Raw genomic sequence first — 14,703 nt, forward strand, 5'->3', positions numbered from 1 at the left:
AGTGTGCTCTGCCCCATCCACAAAAAGGGTGGACCCACAATCTGCGCAAAATACCACAGGACAATACGAAATATCTTTTGTTATCAAACAAACAGTTATCGCATTTGTTTCTTGACAGTCATAATTTTATATTCCTAGATAAGTTCTTGTATCTTGGAACGTATTAAGTAACAGGAACAACAATGTCAGCCTCGAAATCCTGCGCAGAATAACTCTTGCCAACAGGTGTTACTACGGACTGAGTAGGCAATTAAAAAGTAAAGTGCTCTCTCGAAGAACAAAGACAAAACTCTTTAAGGCTCTCATCATTGCCGTCCTGCTGTTTGGTTCAGAGGCATACTGGATAGGTCATGTTGTCCGGATGGAATAGAACACTCCAGCATTGAAGGTTTTCGATACAGTATCTGCTGGTGGAAGTAGAGAAAGAGAAAGACCTCCACTGCGTTTAAGAGATCAGGTGAAGAAAGGCCTAGCTGCCCTTAGTATGTATCTCAAATTGGCGCCAACTATCCTAAAAAGAAACGATTGACACGTTGTTGTTAATGCGGATACATATAACTCCGTAAGCAGTGTCTGAGGCAGTAAAGAATAAGAAGAAGTAGTTCAGGAAGTTACGTTAGCAACGAACTATTTTTTGTCGTTTTACATGCAGATCTTTTTTACAAGAGAGCAGCGTGTGTAGATAGCGAGCACACAGCTTCTACAAAACAACAGTTTCTAATTGATTATTCTAGGTTTTTTTATACCAACTGTATGTTCGATTCGTCCCACTTTCTGGTTTGACCATTCGAACATGGCTTGTTTTAACTTTTTTAGCTTCAATAGTTAATATCCCTCCTTACATTGTAATGCTAACTGATATGCATTTGATATACTACATTGTAATATGAATTATAAATATTTCTATATCAACTGCATGTGCATTCTAAGTACACACCATTAAATTTGTACTTACATAACTTCTAAGCTTGTTTCTAATTAATATATTTGCATTTGCGGTCTTGAAAAATGTTTATCGGCTGAAAGGCCTATTTTCAAGCAAAAATTAAATAAGTAAGAAAAAAATAAGCTGATAATAAGTAGCGATAAATAAACAAGACGACCGAAGTGGGCAGGCACTTTCACGATTGCTTGACATTGAAAAATAATATTTTGCCGATTCAAAAAAAATGCATTGCCGATAAAGAGCTGCGGAACCTTTTCTCATTACAAAAAAATTAAGTTATGTGAGTGGGTGTTGCAATGGCAGAAAGAGTTTTTAAAATTATTATTTTCCCTCTTGGCACAGTAAATAAATGTTTGAGGGTTTGTTGATTGGGTAAGGAATGTGTTCGCACAAATTGATGTGTTGTATAACGAGCTTAACTATACTTTTAGACATGAGTGACATAATGCAGCTAATGCACTCTTATACTCATTAAATATTTTCTTAACCCAATCCAAGTCTGCCAGAAATATGCAGGGTTATATGTTTGGCTAGTCCTCCTTAATTTCAAATTGGTACTTACGAGTCTGCAGCACCCGGTGTTTAACGTTTTATTTTAAAGTGCCATATTTCGTTAATTATATTTCAATCGATACAGTTTCCATCGACTGATAAGGTTATCGGTTGCTGGGTATTTGTATTCATAGTATAGACTCAATCTGCAACTCAATCGATTTTGACATTTCCATCACTGCGCTTCAAAGCAAAATATAAACATTAGTGGCACACATAACAATGAAGTATTGACAGCAATAATTAATACTTTCTTCATACGAGGTCTCAATCTTGCTCCTACGAAATGTTTGTGGTTTTTGCTATATTTCTCTTTACCGCGCTGAGCGCTGTCACTACAGAGGAGCAAAATACCGAACAGTTATATGGTGACATTTACTATGAGATCGGCAGCTTTTCTCTACGCTACAACGATCTAGGGGAAAGCGGTAATCGCTGTCTGCGCGAGGTGCCGTAAGTAATGAGATTTTAGTAATAAAAATTCAATTTCATTTAACTTTCTATCGCTTGGCTTGCTTAAAGCGCACGCTATTTCCAAACCGCGCCCGATGCGCCCATCATCGGTAATGGCTCCACCGTTCACTGGCAACGCATCGAGGTGTGCTGTGAAGGCTACACACGCTCGCGCTTCGACCGCGAACAATGCGTACCGGATTGTTCGGCTGTCTCACCAAGTAACTGTCGTAACGGTTTCTGCCGTGCGCCTAACCAATGCGAATGCTTTGCGGAGTTCGTACGCAACCAACGCGGCGAATGTGTGCACACCTGCCCGATTGCCTGCGAATACGGGCGTTGCTTCTTAAATGGCACCTGCCAGTGTGATCCTGGTTATACGTTGGATCTGGAGACGAGGAAGTACTGCCGCCCCAAGTGTCCGCAAAAGTGTGGCACACATCAGGAATGCATTGCGCCGGGTAGGTGCGCCTGTGCGGAGGGCTACAAAATGACGCCGGATTTGGGCTGCCAACCGGTTTGTATACCCGATTGTGGGCATGGCAAATGTGTGGGTCCGAATAAGTGCGAATGCTTTCAAGGTTACCATAAGCGGCCTTTGCGAAATGTGTGCGAAGCAGATTGCTATATGTAGGTAGAACTTGCCGGAATGTTTTCTTTTGTTAATATAAACATATTGTTGTTGTTATAGAAGCTGCGAAAATGGTTTCTGTGAGTCGCGCAATAATTGCCAGTGTCGAGATGGTTATAAATATGATGTGGACACCACCAGTTGTTTGCCGGATTGTGGTGACAGTTGCCGTGATGGTGTTTGTATTGGACCTGGGGTGTGCAAATGCTTCGAGGGCTATGAGTATAGAGAACCCGGTTGTGAACCAATATGCAAGACGTAAGTACTGTGTTTCAAAGATGCGCTGAGATCTCAGAAATAATAGAGAGAAGAAGAGTTTTAACTTAGAAGAGTATCTCTAAATCCTTGAGTTCCAAATGAAAAGAAGTCAGAACGAACTATAAGTAATAATCATTGCAATTTCAGCAACTGTGGCTACTATGGCGAATGCCTAGAACCTGGAGTTTGTGGTTGCAGGCGAACTGGGCAACTCTGTAGATCGGGAATTTGCGACCCAAGCGGACATTGCGTTTGTCCGATTGCGTTGACGCATTACATAGACAGATGCGTAGAAATGAACCAACTCTATGAGCTGGTGAGCGCCAACGAGCAGGACTTCAATCGGCTGCTGCGGCGTGAATTCAAGACACTTATAGGACGTCACTTCCTTTTCAAACAATAAAGCAACTAAATAAGTTATACTTTTATTAATATAAATATATTTTTCTTTTATAAAAATAACATTCAAGAAGCAAAAAGTTTAAAGAATTCAACAAATTTCACTAGACAGCTGTGCAGGTTTGACGGCCCTTAATACCAGACTTGCGGTAACCCGGCTTACAGACGCAAAAGTTTGGTGCTGTGCAGTAGCCATTGGGGCAGCCCTGCGGACAATGTGGCTGACACACATTCTTCTGCACCTCGTCCAATATGTAGCCGGGGTTGCAGGCACAACTATTCGCACCATCGCAGACGCCATTCAGACAGGGTTGATCGCAATGTGGTATGCACTTGGTGCCAGAGCGATCCAGCTCGAAACCTTTAGTGCACGCGCAGACGTCGGGTCCAACGCAGCGTCCCTTCTCACAGCCGCTGTGAAAGATAAACAAACACGGTTATTTGTAGGGAGCTTGAAGCAAGTGGATGTATACTCACAGCGTGCACACGGGCTCACAAACGCCATTCACTTTCGTGTAACCCTGATCGCAGGTGCACAAGCCCGGCGCTGAGCAGCGTCCATTCTCGCAATTGTCGCATTTCGGCTCACACACACCACCGGCGGTCAAACGGTAACCATCAAAGCAATCGCACTTATTGGGCGCGACACACTTGCCATAATCGCAGGGCTTGTCGCATTGAGGCACACAAAATTTCTGTGTTTTCAGGTCCAGCGTGTAGCCAGTCTTGCATTTGCATTGATTTTGCTCATCGCACACACCATTGCCGCAGCCGATGGGGCAAGTGGAAATGCATTTGTCCTCGTGATTGCGTACGTTACCGGGTATGCAGACGCAGGTGTTGGGCGCCGTGCAAATGCCATTAGGGCAGTCGTCGAGGCAGACTGGGTCGCAGCGTGAGTAGACGTGTGGGTTGCGCACATAGCCCTCGCAGCATATTTGGATTTTGCTCTTATCGGCACTGGTGCCATTACCAGCTGGTATCATCGTTTTATCGCGTACCAGTGTTGAGGTTCTGAAACGGGAGGAAGATTATGTTGTTATTAACTTTTGTTTCAAAAACTAGGATGGAAGTGGGATTGAATAATTCAATGAAATCGAGATTAGGGGACTTTTAATTATATTCTAGTTGTCTATACCCCCTAGATGATAGTAATACAACGATATATATGGTCGACGCAAAATAACGATGATATTTTTGTATGGCCTTAAGTATTTTATGAATCGCTTGACTTTGATGTAAAACCATTTTATCATACTTCAATTCTCTCACGTTGAACTTAATCAAGCGGTTCATAACAGCTAAAATTATTCAGTAGAGAGATAGGGTTATATCAATCAAAATGATCGGAATGATCAACCAAGCTGTTGCATATCTAACGAAAAAGCAAATCACTGTTCAAAACTCTAAAATCTGTTAAGAGAATGTTACTGACGAAAAACATCAAAGAAGACCACAAAATAATTTTGGATGACCACAACGTGAAATTGTTCGAGATAGCAGGCACTCTAAAGATATCAACTGAACTTGTACATCTTATCTTTCACCAATATTTGGGTATGACAAAGCTCTGTGCAGTGTTTGAAAATGTTCAAGAGTATAAACCCCAACATTTCACTCCGAAGTCCAATCGGCAGCCATACGAGTAGACTGTACACGATGAACCCGCTCCAAAGCGTGGAATACCGCAAAGTGAAAAAAACCTAAAGCGTGGAAAAGGCAACTTTTGGCTGGCAGAAAGGAAAAACCATCAGCAGTGATTCTTTCATACCATTATTGGATCGTTTGAAAGACGAAATGGGAGGAAATTTTGTCTAATGAAGAGGTGATAGCCGAAAGAGGGGCTTTTGAGGTACTTTGAAACAAAGAAAAAATCGTATGACAAAATTGGTATCGAAAGGTTAGATGAAAGTTTGTTGAATAAAAACAAATTAATTTTGCCCAAAAAAATGCTTTTACTACTGTAGGCCGGGGACTTTTAAATTGAACAGTTATGTGTTTAATACTTTAGTTTAAATGCATATCTTCATTTATTGCTTACAGATTCATTGGAAATTCAAATCAAATAAACACCAAACTGCATTCACACGGAAGTACTAGCCATTTTTATTTGATGTTTGATTGTTTTTAATAAAAACGTTCTTTTTGTTCGCTCCTCAAGTGATTTGAAGCAAAGAACAGTAAACAAATGAATGTAGAAAAACCTGTTTTGGAACAATAGTCACATCGTATTATAAAGTTGTCGTCATCGATGAAGCTATGACTCAATTATCATAATCTAAAGGAGGTGTGAGACAATGAATATCTTTGTGACTTGTTTAACTAAGTGACTGAATTTTGCCACTGGCATTATTAAACAGCAAAAAGTAAAATAAAAAACATTTATTATTGCTTATTTAGACAAGTCATTTGTAATACACTTCGAAAACAAAAATTACGTTGAGCAGTGGCCAGTGTTCTATTTAATAAAATTTTCAAAATAATAGATATTCTCATGGAGCGAACAAGAAGAAATTTCATTTGAAACTATAGCTATCTTTCTACTTCTTCTCTCTTGCTAAATAGTTTAGCGATGAAGCAATATTTTTGGTGTTGAATGTTTATTTTTCAGTTTGATGTTCCCGTTTGCTTATCACTTATCGCCGCAATGAGGATGTTGAGGTTACCAGTTCAATATTATTTACGAACTCGTTAATAATAACACACAAGTGTATAGCTGTGCAATACGAAATAGGTGTTCATATAGACATACATATATGTATGAATGTTTTTGATATTTTTTAGGATGCGTATTTAGAAGAGAGTTGAAAAAATAGACACCACATGTTGAATTATTTTTAATCAGAAAAAGAAATAAATATTTTTGCTTCACTAAAGACATCTGGCATATGAAATAAGGACAGCACAGATGTTTTTACGGCATGAATATTTAAAAAAAAATAGATTAAAAAATAAGCAACATTATGTATTATTGTCAAAACAGCTATCTGTAAGAGAATTTGCTGATATTTGACTGAAACATACCTAAGTATTTACTTCTAAAAAAGCGTTCTTCACCAGTATATAGTTTTAGGAATTAAAAATCCGCAAGTGTATCACCTTTGAAAGTCTATTCTACTTACAGCACTTCCGTGTAGCAAATGCCAGACGCCATTTGAGAGCGTGTCTTGTTGACAAACTCCGCGGCCGCATCTACAAATTGTGGCACGCGTTGCCTAGCACTGCCGCCACTGCTGAAACTACCGCCGCTGCTGTAACTGCCGCCAGCGCCATAGTAGTGGTATTCCTCACCAGCTGCCAGGTGGTTGCCATCAGCCAAATGCCCCTTACCATCACCATCGACAGCATAGCCATTCACAACGCCAGTATTGCCACTCACTACGGCAGTATTGCCACCCTGATAGGTATCCGCTGCGGTGAAGGTGCGGTTGTACTGCGCCGTGTAGTTGTGTTCATTGTACAGCAAGTTGGCGGAGTTCGGTGCGGCAGGATAATGCGTCTTAATGCCGGGAGGATAGTGAGTTTTGATCTGCGCATGCGCACCCACTGTCAGCAGCAGCAGCGCGCTTACAAATGTGGCAAGCGAATGCATTGTAGTTGCGAATTCTGCGATGAGATCACTTCGTAAAAATATGTGTTTGTATGTATATACGCGAACTTATTTTAGTATTTTGTTATTGTAGTAATTTGAAAACGAGACACGTCCGTCGGCGGCAAAAGCTACGCTTCAACTGAGCTGCGAGTTGAAGCAAAATTATTTGAGAAGTGCAGAAATATTTAAATCAATGATTTATTCACAACAACATTCATATAAATGACGCTGTTCCGGCGTTTGGCTCACATAAAATAATCTGCGAATTTCAATTGCACATCTAAACATATTCATATGTATGTACTTGTATGTATACAGCATATGCTAAATGATTTCAGTGTTAGTTAAGTCAAACAGCCGATTATTGTTTTTAGTTTCATAACTATGTATTTCCATATACATTTCATTGATTTATTATCATATGCGTTTGATTCTAACTTTTTCTTAATAAAAACAAAGCAAAATTCTAAAAATACACACATTTACAAAAAGTATAAAAAATAAAAATGTTTTTGTTAAATTGTTTATGAATCGTTGCCAAAAATCAACAGCCTTTGAAGCGTTTCCAGGAAATGTAATCAACATATTTGTCTGGCTCTTTAATGGTTTGCTCAGACTCTGCTATTTTTTTTTTTCAATGGAAATGCGCTGAGATATTTAATTCTGAAGACTGGTAAACCTAAGCATGTAGTCAATGCATATCCACCACTCAGCCCATTGGTATTTATTTCGAAAATATTTGAAAGAATATTTTTGCACCGACTTTTGCCTCTGATGGAAGAGAAACCACTCATGCCGGGTCACCAGTTTGGATTCAGAAAGTTTCATGGCACAATTGAGCAATGCCACAGAATAGAAAACTTTATAACTGATGCCATGGAAAATAGCAAATACGGTTCTGTAGTTTTTTTGATGTCTTTCAAAGATTGGAAGGCATATTAAACAGAGTGTCCCAAAATTAACGCAAGATTAGAATTTGACTGTATTATATTCCAATTTGTGTTAACTTTCTGTCACCCTTTATAAGTTAAAGAGAAATCTTTTAATCACCTGCGGCTAAAGTCATACCTGTATAATCGGACGTTCTACGTAAGTTGTTGTGACGCTGAGTCGGATCTGATACGCGGTGATGCCCTATCATGGGTGCACACAGGCGACGTAAAATTCTCCAAGTATTTTCATACGTCAGTCCAAGTTGCTGTTAACGGTGCCGAATAGACTCTTTACGGTCTTCGAGTATACTTTCAACTACGCCTGCTGTATTTTCTTCACTGCGTGCTTGAAGTGGTCTATTTGGTCAAATATTATCCAATAATGAATGCTGAGTCTCAAGATGAGGATGGTGTTGGGAATAGTACGCTTAGTAGACCGATTATGTTGTCCATAAGTTGATGGTTAATTCGATGAAATAAATGTAACAAAATTTGACATTATTTAAATTTTCCATATCTTTTTTTATGCCTTATTTGAAATCAGTTTTATTGTTCCATTTAAATTCTCTTTAATAAAAGATTTTTATTTTTAATATCTGACTGCCTTTTTTTTTTGTAAAACGTCCCCTTCATACATTTCTTCCCACCCCACAATCCGACATCCAACCTATTATCATCAAGCATCAAGCTATAAATCTGTCAAGTTGACTGTGTGTTGTTTTGTTTTCATATTTCTCTTGTTCTTCCACGAATTATTGATAACGTCATTTTCGAAAAGCAGCTCAACACCGGTCTTGGCACACACACATACTACTGTAGTACATACATGCAGCCAGCGTTCTTCAAGCATTTCAGTTTGACACATATGTAAACTTTGTGCTGTTGTTGTTGTCGACTAAATTTGCCTCCACTTTTTGTCTACACTTTGCAATTATTGTTTGTTACTCATGTGTTTTTGTTGTTAGTAAGTTTATAAATTCTTATCTCATTAACCCAATAGGCGCTCATATGGATTAAAGTCACTTACATATGTACATATATACGGATCAATGTCACTACACTAACACGAGAACATGCATACATACTTATGTGCAAGAAAGCAAGTATGTACATCTATATGTACATGCCATGACTTAACCGCTGTTTATATTAAATGTCAGCTTGCTGTATCAAAGATATTTATTTTCTTGAGTTCAGTGTAAGTAAACATCGTATACAGCGAGTTGTTTGATTTTGACGCCAGTTATTTTCAAGGTTTATATACATACATACATACTTAAATATACCAACTGATCAAATTTGACCCGGACTGACAACATTTTTACGTATTTTGTTACAAATCCCTTATCGCCTTCAAAATAGGCTCCTCTTGAGCCAATACAAGCATGTCAACATTTAATTCGATTTCTATACACTTGTTGTTAGCATCGGGCTTGGGAAACACCAATGCATTATCGGTTCACGCAGTTGCCTCGAAACGTCCAAGTAGTACTACTTATTGATCGCTTGATCCTGTGCAATACATTTCTGGTGACACCACGTTAATTAAAGGAAACGAGAACATCATTTAGATTTTTTACCGGCTTTTATGCGTTTTTTTTCGTTTACAGATTATGTTTAGAGAGTCATTCGCTATACAGTTCCAACGTGAAATCCATAAAACCACGACCTTTCGTAGGCGTCTAGAACCGACCCGTCTTATATCCAAGACATTAACTAAAATGTGGTCAGGTTGATCCATAAGCGATGCCGAGATCCCTTGCTATCGTTCTGATGCCAAAATTTCGGTGCACAGTTTCTTTAACTTTATATATATAGTTAGGTAGGTAGTAGCGCAGCTCTGTTGTATTTCGGGCTCAATTAGTACTAGCTGTGCCATTTTGATGCACTACCTTTTCATTATTGCTATCACGTTTCACCTTCTCGTTCAAACCATTTTGCGGTTTCGATGTAGCTATTAATGTCCGATATGCTTTTTGTAGACACCCATTCAAGGTTTGGTGGTTGATAGATTCCAAGTGTTTTGTGTCGAATCCGGGGTAGAGCTGGGCATTCACAGAGAAAGTGGAAAATTTTTTCCTCATTCCCGACTAGTTCGCACCCTCGGCAGATGTTGTTGTAGGGTATACCCATTTTGAACGCATGTTCTCCAAATAGCCAATGCCCTGTTATGGTAGCAGTTAGTCTATAAATACTTTTCCTGGACCTATTTAATAAGTAGTTAGTTTTTTTCTTGTCATATTTAGACCATAACTGCTTAGTTACATTGCATTTTGTTATATTAATGTAATTGTATACTGAGCTCTCTCCTCATCGACCCTAGCGGGCTTGGTATTAGTTCTACCTCAGATTCAGTCCATTTTGGACCCGTAGGTATAGACTGAGATGGTATCTTCCTCGCTTGTTGTGTCCCTACTTCATTCTCATTTCGATATAATCGTCATTAACAAAAAACGTAGAGAGGTGGTCGGTCGTCTCGGATGAGGCAAGTTTTCGATGAATTCTCGGTCTTCACTGAAGCTATTGGGCCACTTAAATACTTCTGTTCGCGATAAAGTAGACTCGTCAAAGGTTTTTCTGCAGGATATTCAACGATCCGTGATTTTATTGGATATACAAAATGCTTGTTAATTTTTTGTTGACAAAAATCGCCAAGCGTTGTAAAAAATAGCTTCCAAACACATACTAATTCAACTCGAGATTAAAAAGGATTGTTAAAAATAAAATTTTTCTTTTGATTCGACTTGCGCGCGCAGTTTAAATGAACCGAGCTTCATTCAACCAAAAAATTAAAAGAATGAATACGGGGATGTTGAAAAAAGTTACAGCTATTCAAAAATGAGTGAAAATTATGTACAAATTCGCTTCGCTATATTTGTAATTCTCGAAAAATTTTTCTTTAATGCTCTTGAATGTAATTGGTGCCTTTACACAATAAAATCTCAATATTTTTCGGCTTCTAGTGTCTGTCTCTATTCTAAGTTTAATACTTAAAAATATCTATCCTCTTAGTTCACTGCTCCTCGCAGCGACCACCGGCGCGTGTGTAGCCCGGATAGCACTCGCAAACATCCGGCGCCGTGCAGATGCCGTTTGTGCAATCCTCCGAGCAAATGGGCTCGCAATGCATTGCCGATGACTGCAAGTCGCGCCGATAGCCAGGACAGCAATAGGAGATCGTTTGCAGTTTCAAGGTGGGCTCGCTGGCTTCGCCGCTGCAATGTGGAAATATTTTAATTAACAAAAATTAATGTGAAATTTTTTACTAAACTGTCATCAGCCATTATTCACTCACAGCACTTCCTTATAGCATATGCCGGATGACATAAGCGATTTGGTTTCCAAAATAAAATTATCGCGGTCACTTGGACTGTTTAACCTCCAGAATTGGCCATACACCGCGTTCGACAGAAGCAGCAATGCAAGCAAATTAAAGTTCATAGCTGATGAGTTAAAATTTCTAATAAATACTTTAGTAATAAGAAATATTTTTTTTCTTTGAATATGATTATCTCTTAATAAACCGCAGCGCGTGGCTTTCTTTTCAGAACTAACGCAGTCGCGTTGTTGTTTGCTCCTCAAACGCTTTTCCCCAGTTTCCTTCAGCGTTCACTTGAATCTTTCTCCAATTATGCCTTGCTTCGACAGTTCTCATTCTTTCTTCGCATAATTCTTATAATTTTTACTCTTAGCGCAAAGAAAGTCCACATATGGCGCCGGTTGTGGCGCTGATAAGACAGCAGCTGATAAAAATTTCTATATTCGATTTTCCGCACTCAAATGTAAGGAGAGCGCTTTGCAAGAGAGAACGCATAGGCGGCTATGAATTATGTAGATTGAGCATAATCTAGCTGCTAACCCAACTAACCCAATTTTACGCGAGTTCAGTGATACGAAAGTTCATGGCACTGATTATTCTAACGATATTACAATTAACTGCAGCAATTTTTATTGTAAGACGTTGCCCACATAAGCATATGTTATGTATGTGTGTGTTGCTTAAAAATTATACTTTATAGTTCCTTTTATAAATATATGTGTACATAATAGAAATGTACTTTTTTGCATCAATATTAATGCTCACATTATATACGAGCCTAAAAATCCACCTTTTGAACAGCAAATTATTTATTTACGAACTGACGCCTAAAAGTAGACGAGAGTTTAAATTTATATTAACTTTACTACTGAACACTTGTTTGTACTTACTGACTCAATAAGCTATCCCCAGGCATGTTGAAAGACTTTTGAACAATTTATGAATGGGTTCTGAGTATCTTTCGTACACAATGTTATACTGCTGCTTAAATTATATCTCTTTTGTTGTCGTTATTATCTCTATTGAAGGTTCAAATATCGAAGGAACGTCAGTAGATCAAAAGATATTAAAAATCATTAACTAATTAGCGTCAGATAAAGCTACATTCCACCGGTTTGGACGCAGGTTAGAGTAACGTCGGTTCTGAAGGCCAATAAGCGTGCTTTCTTTCCATTTGCTAGAACAACTCATGGAGCAGTCAGTGATGTCATGGCTGCAGTGGGCTCTTAGACATTAAGACTATATTATGGATACCTCCTAAGATATCGAGGCGGCCTACAACAACGTACGGTCAAATACGATTATTGGAGGTCTTAACAAGTTTTTAGTATTGTATTCTAATTAGGTCGAAGATAAACTGTTATCTATAGTTTCTTTTGGGAAAGTGCATGGACAATTCGAATAGTAAATAGAGATTGAGCGAAGTGGTGTCTCACAAGTCTTCATTGATCTATGAGGATAGGGTGACTGACTTTAAGTGAGATCTATCAGATCGGAATTTGGATCAAGCTTGTGATCTAACCTTGTAATTGAAATCTCATGAACTTTGGCACAAAGTTTCTTCAAAGAGCAACAAAGATATTATTTAATTGCCACATTTATATGATTTAATTGCCCATCGTCCCAAAACTTCGAATATTATTATATAATACTAAACAATTTGAATTTAGAATAAAGAAATAGCTATACCATTTATATTTTGCATAAACCCTTAAAAAGTATCTCACTCAATAGACGGGCGGAATTTGAAAAGGAAACATGAAATGTCTGCCGATCAGCATATTGAACTCCAGTAGCAGTGTCTGATTCAATCGGCTGGGCCGCATAGATGCGTAAGTGGTCACCTTATCCGGCTCCATGCACTGATCGATGAAACGTACGTAGCCCTCCTTGCAGCGACAGCGACCTTTGGAATTGCAATTTCCATGTGCACAGCGCTGAAAGTTGCGCACGGGACCCTCAACAAGAGAACAACCGCAAACGTTCGGTGCTATGCACTTGCCATAAAAGCCGCAGCCTCTGTGAATAAGAGTGAAATTACACTGTATGCATGGAGATGTATTTTACCAAACTTACTCCTCGCATACACCATCGCACTTTGGACCGCGACGCACATAACCATTGAAGCAACGGCATACGCCTGGCGAGATGCAAATGCCGTTTTCGCAGTCTTCGCTACAAATGGGCAGGCAAGAGCTCGTATTCTGGTCGTAGCGGTAACCGTTCTGGCAAATACAGGTGGTGTGATTCACACAGAAGCCATTCTCACAGCGCCTGTATGTAATACATTTTAGAGCAGTGGTTCTGAGAGTAAAATTCCGCACTTACTTATAACAGTTACTCTCACAAGAGGTGCGGTTCTCACGCTTTTGATAGCCACGGAAGCATTCGCACTGATTCGGCGCCACGCAGAGCCCAAAACCACAATCCGGTATGCAAATGGGCTGACAGCCCATGGTGCTGGGTGGCAGCGCACGCGTATATCCCTCAGCACAATCGCACTTATTCGGTTCGATGCAGATCTCATTGCGGGCGCAACTGGACTCACAGCGCGGCATGCAGTACTTTCGTGTCGGATCCAACTCGTAGCCCGCATCGCAAATACACGTGCCATTCAGGTAACATTGACCATGCGGACAGCCAAGCGGACAAGTCGGTATGCAGACATTGCGATGATTGTGCACGAATTCATCAAAACATTTGCAAATGCCGCCATCCAAGCAAAATCCATTGGCCTGACATTTGTTGCCGCAATCCGGCACGCAGCGGTTCCAGTCGAAATCATAGCGCTTATAACCCTTGCAGCACTCCTCTATGACATTGAAATAAATACTGTTTGTACTGTTGCCCACTACTTGCACGTCCTTCTCGAACTGGAAGAATACCGCGCTGGAACATTGGGGGACGACATAAGAAAGAATTCAGATTAATCAAAGATTTGTGGTGTACTCGTCGTACTCACGGCACTTCACGCGAACACTTAGACGGGTGACTGTTGGGCAGCGGCAGTGATAGGCCCGGCTGGCGTATGTGCCACGGCTTGACGGTGGTGGTTGTTGTTGTCCAATATTTTTCAAAATGTACACAGTACACGAAGCAAAACAGAAACGCAAATGATAAGAGCGAGTTGACAGCTAAAGCGCGCAGAAGTGACATAATTTCCACAAAACAAAGTAGAAACGAAAGACAAATGAAGAAGCAGTATTAAAAAACGTATATGAACGGCGGCTAGTAGGAATGTCTGAGACGATTGAACAACTATTTCGAACTGAAAACAAAACCACGAGTCAGTATTAAATTTAGTACTCTGCGATTACTTGAATTGAGGTAAAACATAAGACTAGAAGAGATAGTGAGCATTACCTAAGAAGGCATAGCGTTCAAAGTCGGAGCAATCATCTTGAATCTAGTGTGGTAGATTTACAAATTTAGCGAATTCGCTCAGAGTCGACCCCTGATACTGATACAATAGTGTTGGCATTACCACTAAGCCATTATTAGCGAGATTCAACTAATTCGGATAGGTTTTCAACTAGTGTTAGTAGTGCTTACTATTTCGTATTTTTTACTATTCAGTGGTGTGGAATGAAAGCGGAACTGAGGGAGTTATACTTGAACTCG

General features: G+C 39.5%; 4 protein-coding genes across 4 annotated transcripts; 1 reads left to right on the forward strand and 3 right to left on the reverse strand.

Annotated features, from left to right (window-relative positions):
* The first annotated feature begins 1,635 nt into the window (after positions 1–1,635).
* LOC105232285 (fibrillin-2) lies at positions 1,636–3,278 on the forward strand. Its single transcript, XM_011213930.4, has 4 exons — positions 1,636–1,951; positions 2,021–2,581; positions 2,643–2,840; positions 2,988–3,278. Exons 1-4 carry the CDS (start codon positions 1,785–1,787, stop codon positions 3,241–3,243), a joined length of 1,182 nt encoding a protein of 393 aa, XP_011212232.2. The 5' UTR covers positions 1,636–1,784; the 3' UTR covers positions 3,244–3,278.
* On the reverse strand, positions 3,258–6,974 carry LOC105232284 (fibrillin-2). The gene is made up of 3 exons (XM_049446284.1): positions 6,362–6,974; positions 3,717–4,253; positions 3,258–3,653 (listed from the first exon to the last, which is right to left on the reverse strand). The coding sequence occupies exons 1-3, from the start codon at positions 6,829–6,831 to the stop codon at positions 3,344–3,346; spliced, it is 1,317 nt and encodes a 438-aa protein (XP_049302241.1). The 5' UTR covers positions 6,832–6,974; the 3' UTR covers positions 3,258–3,343.
* Positions 6,975–10,633: 3,659 nt separating this feature from the next.
* On the reverse strand, positions 10,634–11,443 carry LOC105232286 (epidermal growth factor-like protein 6). The gene is made up of 2 exons (XM_011213931.4): positions 11,059–11,443; positions 10,634–10,978 (listed from the first exon to the last, which is right to left on the reverse strand). The coding sequence occupies exons 1-2, from the start codon at positions 11,202–11,204 to the stop codon at positions 10,777–10,779; spliced, it is 348 nt and encodes a 115-aa protein (XP_011212233.2). The 5' UTR covers positions 11,205–11,443; the 3' UTR covers positions 10,634–10,776.
* Positions 11,444–12,655: 1,212 nt separating this feature from the next.
* LOC105232287 (fibrillin-1) lies at positions 12,656–14,346 on the reverse strand. Its single transcript, XM_011213932.4, has 4 exons — positions 14,045–14,346; positions 13,411–13,971; positions 13,159–13,356; positions 12,656–13,101 (listed from the first exon to the last, which is right to left on the reverse strand). The coding sequence occupies exons 1-4, from the start codon at positions 14,236–14,238 to the stop codon at positions 12,810–12,812; spliced, it is 1,245 nt and encodes a 414-aa protein (XP_011212234.2). The 5' UTR covers positions 14,239–14,346; the 3' UTR covers positions 12,656–12,809.
* Positions 14,347–14,703: the final 357 nt, after the last annotated feature.

The sequence above is a fragment of the Bactrocera dorsalis genome, chromosome 1, assembly GCF_023373825.1.
Source record: "Bactrocera dorsalis isolate Fly_Bdor chromosome 1, ASM2337382v1, whole genome shotgun sequence".
Lineage (NCBI taxonomy): Eukaryota > Metazoa > Arthropoda > Insecta > Diptera > Tephritidae > Bactrocera > Bactrocera dorsalis.

Excerpts from the sequence above, each read along its gene's own strand:
- LOC105232285 (XM_011213930.4), top strand. The coding sequence starts at position 1,785 with ATGTTTGTGGTTTTTGCTATATTTCTCTTTACCGCGCTGAGCGCTGTC. Across the intron at positions 1,952-2,020 it reads CGCTGTCTGCGCGAGGTGCC|CGCACGCTATTTCCAAACCG; the intron begins GTAAGTAATGAG and ends GCTTGCTTAAAG. Across the intron at positions 2,582-2,642 it reads TGCGAAGCAGATTGCTATAT|AAGCTGCGAAAATGGTTTCT; the intron begins GTAGGTAGAACT and ends TTGTTGTTATAG.
- LOC105232284 (XM_049446284.1), bottom strand. The coding sequence starts at position 6,831 with ATGCATTCGCTTGCCACATTTGTAAGCGCGCTGCTGCTGCTGACAGTG. Across the intron at positions 4,254-6,361 it reads ATTTGCTACACGGAAGTGCT|AACCTCAACACTGGTACGCG; the intron begins GTAAGTAGAATA and ends CTCCCGTTTCAG. Across the intron at positions 3,654-3,716 it reads TGTGAGCCCGTGTGCACGCT|CGGCTGTGAGAAGGGACGCT; the intron begins GTGAGTATACAT and ends TATCTTTCACAG.
- LOC105232286 (XM_011213931.4), bottom strand. The coding sequence starts at position 11,204 with ATGAACTTTAATTTGCTTGCATTGCTGCTTCTGTCGAACGCGGTGTAT. Across the intron at positions 10,979-11,058 it reads ATATGCTATAAGGAAGTGCT|CGGCGAAGCCAGCGAGCCCA; the intron begins GTGAGTGAATAA and ends TCCACATTGCAG.
- LOC105232287 (XM_011213932.4), bottom strand. The coding sequence starts at position 14,238 with ATGTCACTTCTGCGCGCTTTAGCTGTCAACTCGCTCTTATCATTTGCG. Across the intron at positions 13,357-13,410 it reads TGTGAGAGTAACTGTTATAA|GCGCTGTGAGAATGGCTTCT; the intron begins GTAAGTGCGGAA and ends TATTACATACAG. Across the intron at positions 13,102-13,158 it reads TGCGATGGTGTATGCGAGGA|AGGCTGCGGCTTTTATGGCA; the intron begins GTAAGTTTGGTA and ends TCTTATTCACAG.